Source organism: Cornus florida, unplaced genomic scaffold (genome assembly GCF_030987335.1).
Source record: "Cornus florida cultivar Cherokee Brave unplaced genomic scaffold, ASM3098733v1 CherokeeBrave_3.0.0_Hap2_Chr03, whole genome shotgun sequence".
In the NCBI taxonomy this organism is placed as follows: domain Eukaryota; kingdom Viridiplantae; phylum Streptophyta; class Magnoliopsida; order Cornales; family Cornaceae; genus Cornus; species Cornus florida.
In genome coordinates, this window is record NW_026775573.1 from 44747884 (window position 1) to 44763672 (window position 15789).

General features: G+C 31.4%; 1 protein-coding gene across 1 annotated transcript; it reads left to right on the top strand.

Annotated features, from left to right (window-relative positions):
- The first annotated feature begins 8073 nt into the window (after window positions 1–8073).
- LOC132301541 (putative F-box protein At3g16210) lies at window positions 8074–8901 on the top strand. Its single transcript, XM_059798783.1, has one exon. The coding sequence runs from the start codon at window positions 8074–8076 to the stop codon at window positions 8899–8901; it is 828 nt and encodes a 275-aa protein (XP_059654766.1).
- Window positions 8902–15789: the final 6888 nt, after the last annotated feature.

Below are 15789 nucleotides of genomic sequence, written 5' to 3' on the forward strand. Positions count from 1 at the left end.
TTCCAAGCTAAGATGAGATCATTGGCTAACACACACACACACACACATATATAATAAAAGATAATGTGAAAAAAACTAATCTTATAATAATTTTTATCAAATTTTGACAAATTGTACCAACATTTCAAATAGTTTAACTGCATTTTATTGTTAAGTTAAATAATAAAAATTGATGCTTTCATCTTGAGTAATAATAATAATTACGGAGTATTATTATTATTTTCAAATTCAACGTATTTTAAAGGAAAATTTTTTAAAAAACTTTACTTAATTATGTATATTTTCAACTATGCCAACTTTTTCAAACTATTAGGTTTGACTGCTAATTTTATCAAACTAATTACAAAAGTGTATAGAAACATAATTTCCTAAGCTTCATCAAGTTCCTAAGGTTCATTGTTTCTGGCCATGAGTTCCAAAAGACAAAACGGAGTAACTTAGATCAAATAAAAACTGTTGTCAGAAATAGTACTTGACTCACTCGCAACGCTAAACTTGATCAGGTCATGTATTAGTGCTACTGAAACTTGTTAATTATTGAGATTCAAATTGATGATCAATACATTGTAAACACTAATTAATTTGTATTAAACATTAATCACAAATTATCATAAATTCCTAGATCTTAAAACTTCAATTAATTTCACATCCTTATAATGCATAAATAAATATAGTTAGATATACATACCTCGATTCATGATATCAAACCTTGTTGAGATTAAATCCAACGTCCAGATCATTTAACCACGAACCAATCTACAACTCTGATCAACAGGCAAATGCGGAAACTGGTTTCTCTCTCTTGGCCTTTTGCACACATAAAACTTTCACATGTTGTATACTTAATCGTACATAATTGATGGAGTATATGCACTTTTATAAAGGTAGAGAGAGGACCAGTTTTCCTTTTAGTAACATAATTCTACTTTTCATCAAAGTAAGAAATAAGAAAGGAAAACACTTCTCCAATAAGTAATTACCAAAAAGATAATTATAAGTTGACCAAAAATAAATAATATTAATTGATATCTATTTACTTAGCCACCAAGTAATATGTCACATGTCTAAATCATGTGGGTCACAAATAAATAAATAATCTTACATTCTCCCACTTGACACATATGATAATTTCTATAGTGGTTTAGTAAAATAGTCATTAGTGTGCACCATAAATCTGATTAAGGTATTAAGTTGGTCATCATAAATACCATGATAAACAAACTACCAATGTGAGTCATGGCGGTTGTATGTCACTAAATGACACAGTCCCTTCTATGTACCACAACACTAGTAACCCATTTAACATAGTCTATAAGTGAGAAGCATTAATAAAGGTTTAGCAATAATGTCTTTACAAGACTATTCATATTTTCATCATTTAAAGTAATACATGCATGTACATACATAAATTAACAGAAAATATCATAAACACATTTTAATGAGCTCAAAATGTCAAATATATATAAGCATTGTTAAGCAATCCACAACAAAATAATAATCAACTTTGATTACATTCAAGACCCATTCTTTCAACATGCCCTATGAATGTCTTGGGTGGTAATCCTTTTATTAATGGATCTGTAACCATAAGTTGTGTGCTTATATTTTCAAAAGACACTCGTTGTTTCTGAACTTCTTCTTTAACGATAAGATATTTCAACTCCATATGCTTAATGCCATTGGAATACTTATCGTTTTTAGTAAAGAAGACAGCTGCGGTGTTATCACAATAAATTTTCAGCGGTCTGAAAATTAAATCCATAACACCAAATCCTGAAATAAAGTTTTGCAATCACAAATCATGATTTGTAACCTCAAAGCATGCTACAAACTCAGCCTCCATAGTAGATGAAGCAATAATAGACTATTTTGCGCTTTTTCATGATATTGCCTATCCAGCTAAAAGAACAAATAACCAAAAATGGATCTTCTACTATCCACACATCCAGTAAAATCGAAGTCTGAGTAACCAATAACCTCTAAGTCACTAGTCCTTCTAAATGTGAGCATATAATTCTTTGTTTCTTGTAAGTATCTCATGACTTTCTTTGCAGCTTTCCAGTGATACATTCCTAGATTGCTTTGGTATCTGCATAGCATTCCAACTACAAAACCAATATCTGGACCAATGCAAACCTGTGCATATATCAAACTTCCCACAATAGATGCATAAAGAATATTTTGCATTTCTTTATATTCTAATTCATTCTTTGGGCATTGCATCAAACTAAATTTATTCCCTTTCTGTATTGGAACAATACTAGCTGAACAATTTTCCATACCAAATCTCTCTAGAATTCTCTCAATATATGTTTTCTGAGACAATCTTAACAATCCACGTGACCTATCACGGAATATTTCTATTCCTATCATGTAAGATGCCTCACCTATATCTTTCATTTCAAAATTCTTAGAGAGATAATTTTTAGTTTTATGCAATAAACTAAGATCATTACTAACAAGCAAAATATCATCAACATATAGAATCAGAAATATAAACTTACTCCCACTAACCTTCTGGTATATCCACCGATCAATAGTATTTTCATTAAAACTAAAAGAAATAATAGTATCAGTAAACTTAATATACCATTGTCGGGAAGCTTGTTTAAGCCCATATATTGACTTCTTAAGTTTACAGACCATGCGTTCTTTACCCTCTAATCTAAAGCCTTCAGGTTGATCCATATAGACTTCTTCTTCTAAACTCCCATTTAGGAAAGCTATTTTCACATCCATTTGATGCAAATCTAAATCATAATGAGCTACAAACACCATGATAATTCTAAAGGAATCCTTCTTAGATATAGGGGAGAATGTTTCTTTATAATCAACACCTCCTATCTGAGTAAAGCCCTTGGCTACAAGTCTGGCTTTATATCATTTAATATTACCATTAGAGTCGCGTTTAATCTTAAAGACCTATTTACACCCGACTTGTTTAAATCCTTCAGGCAATTCAACGAGTTCCCAAACTTTGTTTTGTTCCATTGACTTTAACTCCTCATTCATGGCATTAATCTAATTAGTAGAATTATTACTATTAATAGCTTGTGAATATGTAACCGGATCCTTACATATCCTTATATCATAATCAGATTCATGTAGATATACCACATAATCATTCGGAATAGCAGGTCTCTTTTCTCTTTGAGATCGTCTTAATATTATTCCTTGTGGTTCTTCTATAATTTCATTGGTGATAGTTTCATTATGGAGTTGTTGATCATTTAATTGTTCTTCGTTGTTATGCAGTACAACAACTGGAGAAACAATTATTTCTTTAGAAGTTGTGGGTAAAGGGATTTATACCCTAACTTCTTGAATGATCACATTCTCATTTCTATCACTCCCGCTGATTTCACCATCCTCAATGAATCTGGCATTACCGGTTTCAACAATTCTTGTACTATATGTAGGACAGTAAAACCTATACCCTTTGGTTTTTTCTGGGTAACCAATAAAGTACCCACTAACTGTTCTAAAATCCAATTTATTTTCATGTGAATTATAAATCCTAGCTTCCGCTGGGCAAACCCAAATATGCAGGTGCCTTAAACTAGGTTTCCTTCCTGTCCACAGTTCAAATGGAGTTTTTGAAACTGCCTTACTAGGAGTCCTATTTAATATATACATAGCAGTTCTAAGAGCATACATCCACAATGATATGGGTAACAAGGAATTACTTAACATACTCCTAACCATTTCCATAAGAGTACGATTACGCCTTTCAGCTACACCATTCTGTTGTAGCGTGCCTGGCATAGTGTATTGAGCACAAATGCCACGCTTTTTAAGGAGTTTAACAAATGGTCTAGGGCATTGACACATTTCATCATACTTTCCATAATATTCACTACCTCTATCTGACCTTACTATTTTCACTTTTTTATCTAGTTGCCTTTTAACCTCATTTATGTATACTTCAAGAGTATTCACTACTTGAGATTTATGATATAACAAATAGATATATCTATAACGTAGAAAATCATCTATAAAGGTGATAAAATATTTTTCTCTACCAAATTCCATCAAAAGGTCCACAAATGTCTGTATGAATAATTTCAAAAAACTTTATACTTCTTGTGGCTCCTTTCTTTGTGTGTTTGGTTTGTTTACCTTTAATATAATCCACATACACAATAAAATCAGTAAAATCTAGATGAATTTTCATTAATTGAGCTACGTTTGGTTCCAACATTATGATGCAAGGTCAAAAGTGTTTCAGAAAATAAATCATCAAGCTTTATCTTGTATAAACCATTAACAAGAATACCAGAACCAACAAATTAGGATTTTTTGAACAAACTGAAACATCCATTACCAAATTTAAATGAAAATCCATCAACATCAAGTTTGGACATAGAAATCAAATTACGGGAAATTGAAGGAACATAAAGAGTTTTAAACAAATCTAAATGAAATCCACTATCTAAAACTAAACGAAATGTCCCAATGGCTTCAACTGGAATGTTCTCCCTATTCCTTGTGAACAAGAAATCATCATTTGGATTTGTGGTTTGGGTTGAAAAGAATCCCTGCATCGTATTGGAAATATGAACATTAGAGCCTCAATTAACCCACCAAGTATTAGAAGGAACTTCAATTAAGTTTGATTCAAAACATACAAAAGCCAAAGGCATACCCTTCTTTTCGAACTATTCTTTACGTTTTATGCAATCTTTCTGAAAGTGTCCAGATTTGTTACAAAAATGACATTTATCATTCTTGCGTTCCTTCTTTTGAGTAACTTGATCAGAATCCTTTATTTGGGGTGTTGCTCGCTTAATGCCTTTTCCAGGCCTTTTCTCAAATTTCTTTCTAGCTTCTTGAGTCATGAGATGAACATTATGATTATTTTATTGCTTAAGCCTTCCTTCTTTCTAAACTAATATATTGGCAATTCATTCATATTCCACTTGTCCTTAATAGTTTTATAGTGAATTTGAAATGGCCCATACTGAGTAGGTAAGGAATTGAGAATAAATTGAACGAGAAAAGTTTGATCCACATTCATCCCTAAAGTTTTCAATTTCGCAACAAGATTAGTCATGTCAAGAACATGCTCATGCATATTACGAGTACCATCAAAACGCATAGTAGTAAGGGCAACCATTAATTTCCCTACAAGAGATGCAGTACGGAAACGTTCTTCAATATTTTTCAAATATTCCTTAGCACTATCAGTTTGGAGAAGAGTTGTTTTGATATTGTTTGCAATAGTTATTCGCATAAACATAAAACTTAATCTGTTCGATTTCTCCCAAACTTTATGGAGAGTCTTTTCTTCCTCACTGCTTTCACCAGAAATAGCAGTAGGTATCTCAATTTGAAATTCTAAATCAAGATCTAGCACACCTAAGTTGAACTGAACTTGCTCATTCCATTCTGAGAAGTTAGTCCAATTGAGAATTGGAATAGATGAAGCATGCAAATTCACTAAAACAGGAAAAATACTGCAATAAAATAATCATAATAAGGTAAATACTCATAATATTAATACTTTGAGATAACAACACATATAAAAATAAATAAATACATTATACAATTATGGTACCCCTTTGGGTAGTAACCACAAAATACAAAAAATAATACTTAGATGTATTTATTTATATATAGTTTCATTGGTGATGCACTAATTAATTAAATAGACAAATTACCTTTGGATATCCTATATCTACCCAATTAAAAATTACATACAACCCCTTAATGTTTATTTAATTACTTGAAAATTAATTCCCTTTGAGGAATTATTTCTAATAATTAAATAAACTCAATATTCATGAATTTTACAAAAAATTATAAGCATCATTATTCATGAAATATTGCAATTATGTCTACCACTCAAATTAATATCCATTAATCATTATAGTTAGACCACTTTGGTAGCTACCAACCTTTTCATAATATGAATATTTAATTTTCTAATAGTAAATTTAACATTAAATTATTCACCATGTTATGCATACATAGTTTATAAAATTAATTAATTAAATTATTAGTGAGTGTACTAAAATTTCATAAATATATGTATATCAAATAGCATATATAATCATGTGCAAAACAAAAAAAACATGATTACAATTTGAGACCTCGTTTTACGCGGCGGAATCAAAATAAAAAATTTCATTCAATAAATTAGTGCACGAAAATAATTGACTTGTCTAATCATTATATGCTGATACACCAAAATAAACAATCTATTTGACTTTTACCGTCACTATATACTGATGCACAAAATACCATCTTTTAGCTTGTTTTGTCTTATTATGATATATTTATATATATATTGTTTTTTGTCTCATTATGATATATATATATATCACCCAGATGCGGTTTTTTCTTTCTTTTCTTTCTTTTCTTTTCTTTTTTTTCTTTTTTTTTTTTTTTTTCTAAAATTTAACACTATAAATATCAACAGACTTAACTAATGTTATACGCACATAAGATCAGAATTCGAGGCACAGCATAACATAAGTTGACAAAACTGATCAATGCAATCACATCCGCAAATACTAATAAGAAAAAACGCTACTGGCATGAATTAGAAAAATTAAATCAGATTTGTTATTAAAGTAGCGTCCTAATTCAATAAATTAAAATTATATATATAATTTTTAATTTAAACTTACACATATTATTTATGCAAGGATAATGAAAAAATAATGAGTTTCAAAATTACAGGATCTGATACCACATGTAAACTCTAATTAATTTATGTTAAACACGAATCACAAATTATCATAAATTCCTAAATCTTAGAATTTCAATTAATTTCACATCCTTATAACGCATAAATAAATATTGTTAGATATACATACCTCAATTCATGATATCAAATCTTATTGTGATTAAATCCAACGTCCAGATTCTTTAATCACGAACCAATCTGCAACTCTGATTAACAGGCAAAGGCGGAAACTGGTTATTTCTCTTGACCTTTTGGACACATAAAACTTTCACGTGTTCTATACGTAATCGTACATAATTGATGGAATATATGTACTTTTATAAAGACAGAGAAGACTAGTTTTTCTTTTAGTAACATAATTCTACTTTCCATCAAAGTAAGAAATAAGAAAGAAAAAACACTCATTCAATAAGTAATTACCAAAAAGGTAATTATAATTTGACCAAAAATAAATAATATTAATTGATATCTATTTACTTAACCACTAAGTAATATGTCAAATGTTCAAATCATGTGGGTCACAATTAAATAAATAATCATACATACATAACATAATTATGGATCATAAATAATTGTAGATTAACAAGAAATAAGTTAAAAGCAAGGAAAGTACCAAAAATTAGTACCATTCACATACTTTTCTTTCTTGCATATTTAAATATTATTTTTGAAAATTCTAGAATAACTTTCAGTGAACCAAAAAGAGAAACACTCATGAGAATTAATCAATTAAATAAAAATGGAATAAAGATCAAATTCACCAACAGGGCAGCCTAGAGATCAAGAAAGCTAGCTATATAGAGAGAGAAATTACTGAAAATAATTATAGAAGAAAAAGGGAACTAATTTTAAAACAAAAGCTATTGGAAAAGACACGGCCACAATTACAAGAATGTCTTCTGGTACCACAAATCTTGAGATAGGCTTTGTGAGATCATGGCCAAAAATAATGGAGTTTAGGAACTTGGAGGACATTAGATTTTCTTTGGAAGAAATAAGGGCATTTTGGACCATTAAAGAGTCTAAATAGTGTTTTTGTGCACTTTTGTAATTAATTTGATAAAGTTAACGATCAAACCTAATAGTTTGAAAAATTTGTCATATTTGAAAATATTAGGACTTTCGCCTGCCTCTGTTAAGTTAAAAAAAATAATAATAATAAGTAGGAGAAGTTTAAAATGAAAAAGGCAATTTTAGAGTTTCAATTGAAAAAGAAAATTTTTTCTTTAAAGGAAATCTAAGAAATTTAAAGTGCAAACGAGAAAGAAGAAATAAAGAGAGAATTTTTAAAACCAATTCATATCTCTTTTCTTGGCATTATTTCTAGGGTTTAACCGCAGCTTTGAAAAACCTAACCCTAACCATAGAATCGTTGGTTCACAATGTCGGACAACATACCGGACGAACTGGTGATGGAAATTCTGGGAAGACTACCAGTGAGAACTCTTCTTCGATTCAGGTGCGTATGTAAATCTTGGTGTTCTCTGATCAGTAGTGAAAATTTTGTTACCTTCTGGTTCAATCAGACAAAACGCAGCGTGAACAACATGAACAACCTTCTCCTCAAGCACTACACTTTACATGATAAACCTCATAAACAAGAACATTTTTCTTTGCATCTCGATGATGAATCATTCACTGAGTACCCTTTGAATAAAGGAAGTCGTCCAGTCGCAAGATTTGACCATTTAACCGTGGTTGGTTCTTGCAATGGCATGGTATGCGTTGCTGAGGATCATACTTTATATTTGTGGAATCCCAGTGTTAGGAAATTTGTTGTACTCCCAAGACCTCTCAAAATTTTACATAACAAACTTTATTATGTGCTTGCTCTTGGACTCGGATTCGATTCCACAACTAATGACTATAAGGTGGTTAGAATTGTTTATTTATCTGGTGGTTACCTATCTGTTGACAGAGAGGTTGACATTTATTCTCTTAAAGAGGGTGGTTGGAGAAGGATTAGTGCTATTAGTGGTTCTTGTTGGGTACCTCGTATTGATTGTGAGAAATCTCAAGCCTACCTCAATGGGGCTATCCATTGGGTTACAGGCTGGAGTCATAATTCGTTTATTGTTTTATTCAATTTGAGCACGGAAGTATTCTATAAGATTGAGCTACCAACAAGTCTAGGTCATATAAGAGAAGCACATAGCTTGTCTCTTGGGGTGTTTCAAGACTCACTTTGTGTGTTCCAAAGTGATACTTAGAACAAAAAGCATCAATCTGGGTGATGAAAGAATATGGTGTTGTGGAGTCGTGGACCAATTTGTTTAGTCTTGATTATAGAGACGAATTTCCTCTGAGACAAGAATGCGGTGTTGTGGAGCCATGGGCCAGTTTGTTTAATCCTGATTTTCGTAGAAGATGTGCTTGGAGAGTTCGAGTTATTGGGTTGAGGAGGAATGGTGAACTTCTTTTGACAAAAGATGATGAGGAGATTATTTCAGTTAACATAAAGTGTCAAACATTCAAGTATCTCGAAAGAATCATTGGATGTAATGCAGCATTTTCTATCAATACTTACACACAGAGCTTAGTCTTAATTGACAAAGAAAATGGATTGCAAGAAGGAGCAGATATATGTTCCACTTATTACCCCTTTTAAGTGCCAGGGGAGTACTAGCGGCAATTTCAATGTTTGATCTTATTATTAATTATTTGTTTTCATATTTAGACTGGGATTCAGTTAACATCGTACTGCAATTAAAATGGTTTAATTAACAAAGAAAATAGAAGGGCAAAGGAGAAAGAAACCTGATTTTGTAGTCAAAAAGAGACTAAGCTAGTCCTCCTGTATATACATACAGAGTCATTATGGTGGTTCCCGCTTTCTATTTCTTTTTTCTTTTCTTTTTTTTAAACAAGTTCCCTTTCTACTTAAAATGTGATAAATGTCCGGAATGCTACCAAACTAATGTAAATAATGTAACATACCATAAAATGAATGTCCAAAATAAAATAGACTAAGTTATACCAATATAGTGCATTAAGTGGGGATGGCTGCATAGTAAGATATAATTTTTTTACCTTCTTGCTGCCTTATGCGTAGCATTTGTTATTTAAGTTTCAATGTTGATCTTAATTGTTATCTCATTTGGTTTTGCTACTTGTTTTCATGTCATCGGTATCTTATTTAGACAGGATGCAGTTGACACTTTAAAATGATCGAGGATGTACTTAACTCGACTAATGGTTTATTTGTGGCTAATATTGAACTGAATCAACTCATATGAGACTTGATTTGAATTGCATTATCTTCTTAGTGGGAATGATTTTATGTTATAGAAGTTGCTAGCAGGGATATAGACAGCCATTTTGTTTGTCATGGCTATTATATGCCTTGTTGAACATTTATTTTGTTCATACTCCCTTGCATGAAAGTTTTTCCAGATGTGTTCACTTTTGACATTCAAAAAGAATGCCTTGAGCTGGATTTTTGTGTTGTATGTGCATTTGACTATTCTACATTCTTAATTGGATGTATACTGTTGTGGTTGGATTGAAGCAACAGGGCTCCTAAGTTTGAGTGGGTTTGAGCCAATTCACATACAATGTGCTACACTTCCATATCCATGCTACTCAATATGATTGTTGTTTACATGAGAGCGCGACTTGCATCATCTAGGATAAAATCAATGTGTATGCCATGACTTTGACGTTTATCGGTGATTTTACAGCAATTGCACAGTTGCATGCCAAAAAAAAATAAATAAATAAAATTGGTTTGAGAAAAAAAATCTCAAACAAAAAAAATTTACGTTTCAATCATTATGCATTCATGTCTTTACATTTACTAAGCATGTTTGCCTCCTCCGTTGCACCACCTCACTCCATGCTGCACTACATACCCTTTCATTTTCTCTTTTAAACCAACGGGCATAGCTGAAGTTCCTGGGATCCCGCAAGGGGTTCCCTACAAAGTAGGTGAGCCCCTGCAAGACCTCTTACTTTTGACTATACCTCCGCCCAGCCACCAAACAAATATGGTCTTGTTTTTCACTTCCTCGGGGAGAATGGAAAGTGGCCAGAGGTTTGAAGGCATTTGGGACCGAGCTTCTTAGGAAGTGAGCCAACAGTGTCATCTGCATCGGGTTTGCATATCACAACAGGAGAGGGATACACTGTCCCTTCTTTTCAGCCTTTTTACATATCCATATTTGTCTATAGCATATCTGTTTAAATACTTGTCACATGTATATAACCTTAGAAGAGATGAGGTAGTCTCACTAAGGAATCCCTTTGGTCTCAGACCCTGTCTCCAAATGCGAGGCAGTACTTCGGACCTCTGTCTAAGTCATGTCGGCCCTCGCTGGGCAACACTTAGTCAAATCCACATTAGGTCTCAGACCCTGTCTCCAAATGCAAGACAGTACCCACATTAGATCTCAGACCCTGTCTCCAAATGAGAGACAGTACGTCGGACCTCTGTCCAAGTCGTGTCACCAGGCAATACTTAGCCAATCCCACATTAGGTCTCAGACCCTATCTCCAAATGCAAGACAGTACATCAGAAGAAGGGTGTTTCTTGCACTTAATCCTAAATAATAATTATTTATGCCTAATCATGGATAAATAGTAGTAGTTTATGTTTTTCTTTTAATTAATTATTTGTAATTCATGACCAAGATAATAAATAGTCAATTAAATCTATACCTAAACAAGGATAGACCATCTATTTAGTTTAAATAAAATTATCATATATTGGATGTGTGGAAATTAAATTGGACATCTGACAAATTTGCAATTGAAATTGTGTGTTATGATAATTAGTAGTGAAAGTGCCTCTTTGCAATATCTTTTTATCAATTTCATTGTTCTATTACATTAGATCACTCATTTTTTGGTTGAATTAGTTAAATAATAGTTTTAGAATTAATTTATCCTAATCAGTCCTCATGAAAACGATCTCGTAATACACACTATGTCTATATGATTTGTATACTTGTGAATTAAATTTATTTAAAGTAATCTGTTAATTAGGTTGATTTAAATTCACATCCGTAGACAACTAGTTTAAAGATGTGTATGTATTTAAATAGTCAATTGGTTTAATTTCACACAAAATCGCATGTGTTTTTTTTTTCCCTTAAACGAAGAGTCCCCTGTTTTCCTTTTTAAAATGAAAATAAGTGAGTTTAAAGAGGTGTTAGTATATAAATAGCTGATTTAATTTAAATGAAAAGTTAATATGTTTTTTAAAGGGTAAATTACATTGACCTTCCCTGTTTAGGCAAATTACACACTGACAGAGAGTATGACATTTATTACTTTGACAGAGAGTTTGACATTTATTACTTTGACCTATGCTAAAAGGGAGAAATCTCTTTCTTTTAAAAATAATTTGATATAAAACATTTGTCAAACCAAAAGATTCTATATTTTTTCCCAATATTGTAAGCACTATATTACTTCACCTTTTTTTTTTTTTTTTTTTTTTGAAAAAAAAAAAACCTAATCGCCTAAAAAAGAAACACAATCAAATTAATGTCATTAACAAATTTATTTATTTATTTATTTTGTATAATTTAATAATATAAAATTAATATTATGAAAATTGATACTTTGCATTTGGCATTTTATGATATTTTTGTCATTTCATCTCAAAATATAAAAAAAATGGTAACTTAGTTATTTTTTGAATTTTTATTAACGACAAGAGGTGTCGTTGAGTACACTCACCAAATCTTAGGGGCAGTCAAAATAATAAAGGCTAAATGTTCTACATGCGTGTAATTTATCCAAACTTCAAGGGAGGACAGTGTAATTTACTCTTTTTTAAATGAAGAGCCTTTTTGTTTTTAGGTAAATTACAGTGGCACTAGTCTTGAAGTTTGTCCTATTGACAACCATATACAAGTTAGCTCTTTTTTGAACAATGACATTCCTATCAACTTTTTTCACATAAAAATGCTATGAAATGTCAAAATTACTCTCATCTTTTAAAAGCTTTTTAATAAAAGAATAGAGTTATTTAATTGTAGGGTGATGATATAATTAATGTATATATGCTTGCCAACTAATTAATATTACGAAAAAAATATTCAAAGTAAAATTATTGAATTTGCACTACATACATACATATATATATATATATACATACATATATATATAAGTTTTTGGCACAAGCTTAGATTTAATTAATGTATGAAAGCATGATTGTTATGATATATATGTTAGAGTACATAATGCAATTGCGAGAGCGTTCTTGCAAAAAGTCTAATGAGCTCCCGTTTATAAGCCACACGATTCCTTTTTTTAGGGATTTGAGAGAGAGAATTAATTAAGAAAGAATCATTTGCAATAAGAAAACAAATAATCCTTTTTTCTGTCTCTCTTCTCTCCACGTTCTCTCTCTCTCTCTCTTAGTTAACACCCTCAATTAATCTGTCTTTTTCTCTCTCTTGGTTAACCCTCAAAGAATCTGTCTCTTTCTCTCTTATAATTAACTATTTGTCTTTCTGTCAAAGAGTCTTTCCACCTGCATTCTATCATTGGTTTCTCTATCTCTATGCCATCAATCCAGTTACTAAAGATAGGTGAGGCTTTGTTTTCTTGAAGGTTTGATTTTATTGGTGTATTGAAGATTGGGTTTTTTGTTTTTCCTAGTCGAAGATTTGATCTTTGATCTGCCTATCTTACCACAAAGAACCAATACCAACAATTGACTATCAAAACTCCTTGAGCTTGAATCAATCATGTTTAAATTTGAATTTAAAAATCTTCTCTTCAATCTTGGCCACCCTTCCTTGAAGAGCAACCCCCAAATCTTACTTATGATATTATGCAAGTCATCAGTGTTGATAGCATTCTTAGATAGTAATTTCCCAAGAAGATAATTAAAACACCATTCCACCCCCACCTTCATATCTATCGTAATTTCTTCTTTATCAAGAGATAATAGAAATGACTCAATATCTTTAAGGATCTTTTGATTCATATCTTAGAGAAAATCAAACCTTTAAGAAAACAAAGCATCACCTATCTTCGGTAACCGGATTGAACGTGGAGAGAAGAGAGAGAAAAAAAGGATTATTTGTTTCCTTATTGCAAATGATTCTTTCTTAATTAATTAATTCTCTCTCCCAAATTTCTAAAAAAGGAATCGTGTGACTTATAAGCGGGAGCTCTTTAGACATTTTGCAAGAGCGCTCTCGCAATAGCATTACTCTTTATGTTAATATTAGTTAAGTAATGCGTGAAACAAATAATACCATTTTAACAAGTTCAAGTCTTGTAGATACTATATATATATATTTGAATAAGAATCTTGTCAATAATTTTTTTTTTAAAATTTAATAAATAACAGTTGCCCAATCACTAGTACATAAACTGCTATTTTTTTTTTTTTTTTCTAATTAATATGTCTTTTGCTATATATTAAATTGTTTCTCCTTTCCATTCATGTCATTGTGTTTATCATGCTACCAATTAGAACAATAAATCATATTATTTGACAATAAAATACTAATGAGGTTGGATGCTCTCGGAATGGCAAGTCAAGATCAATTGCAAAAAACTCTTTTAACCCAAGGCCTTCAACTAAGAAAAATTGCAAAGCAAAAATCAATGTTACAGGTAAAGAGGATGGGAGTTTCACTATTACTGGTGTTTTTCTTGATCACAATCATGCATTAAGTCCAAGTAAGGTACGACACTTCAAATGTAACAAGGTACTAAATTATCATGTTAAGAGAAAATTGGAATTAAATGACTTAGCAGGAATAAAGTTGAATAAAAATTTTCATGCACTTGATGTTGAAGCTGGTAGCTATAAAAATTTATCGTTTAATGAGACGGATTGTAGAAATTACATAGCAAAAGCAAGACAATTGAGACTTGGGATTGGAGATGTTGAAGCCCTTCGGAATTATTTTTGTCACATGCAAAATAGGAATTCAAACTTCTTTTACACAATTGATATATATGATGAAGGGCAGTTAAAAAATGTATTTTGGGCAAATGCAAGATGTAGAGCCACATATCAGTCATTTGGAGATGTTATTGCCTTTAATTCTACATATCTTACAAATAGGTATGACATGCCATTTGCTCCTTTTGTCGGGGTGAACCATTATCGACAATCCATATTACTTGGTTGTGGTTTATTAATTAATGAGGATACTGACACTTATACTTGGTTATTTAATGCATGGTTGGAATATATGTTAGGACTTGCTCCCAAAGCTATTGTAACAGATCAATGCAGCCATTCAAGCAACAATATATCTTAAAGGTATTTCCAAATTCTCATCTTTGTGCCTTTGGCACATCATGAAAAAGATTCATGTGTAGTTGGGGGCACTAGCTCAATATAAATCAATTGAAAAGATATTGAAAAATATTGTGTATGAATCACTTAATCCTGATGAGTTTGAAAAAAGTTAGGTATAAATGATTAATGAGTACAATCTTGAGAATAATGAATGGTTGAAGTCATTATATGCAAATCATCATTGTTGGGTTCCAGTGTTTTTGAAATTCACTTTTTGGGCTGGAATGTCAACTACCCAAAGAAGTGAAAGCATGAATGCATTTTTTGATGGGTATGTTCAGTCAAAAACTACATTGAGGCAATTTGTTGAACAATATGACAATGCCTTAAAAAGTAAGGTTGAGAAAGAAAGTATGGCAGATTTTGTATCTTTCAGTACTACCATTCCGACAATAATTGTTTTTGCTATTGAAAGTCAGTTACGGAACCTGTACACCCACAATATTTTTAAGTAATTTCAAGATGAGTTGAAGGGTTTGATGTGTTATAATGTCTCTTTTGTTAAGAAAGAAGGGTTAATTTCTACATTTGAAGTGACGAAAAGTGTTATAGGAGAACATGACATATGTTGGAAAGAAGTTGATTATCAAGTTTTCTACAACAAGACTGAGTGTAAAGTACAATGCACATGCCATCTCTTTGAATTTAAGGGCATTTTGTGTAGGCAGGTAGTATCGGTGATGATTAAAGAAAAGGTGAATGAAGTTCCATCTCATTATATTCTTGAACGTTGGCAAAAGGATATTAAGCGTGTGTACACTTTTGTCAAAATACTTATGATGATTTTACCAATAATGAATAGAGGCACCGCAATAATAAGTTG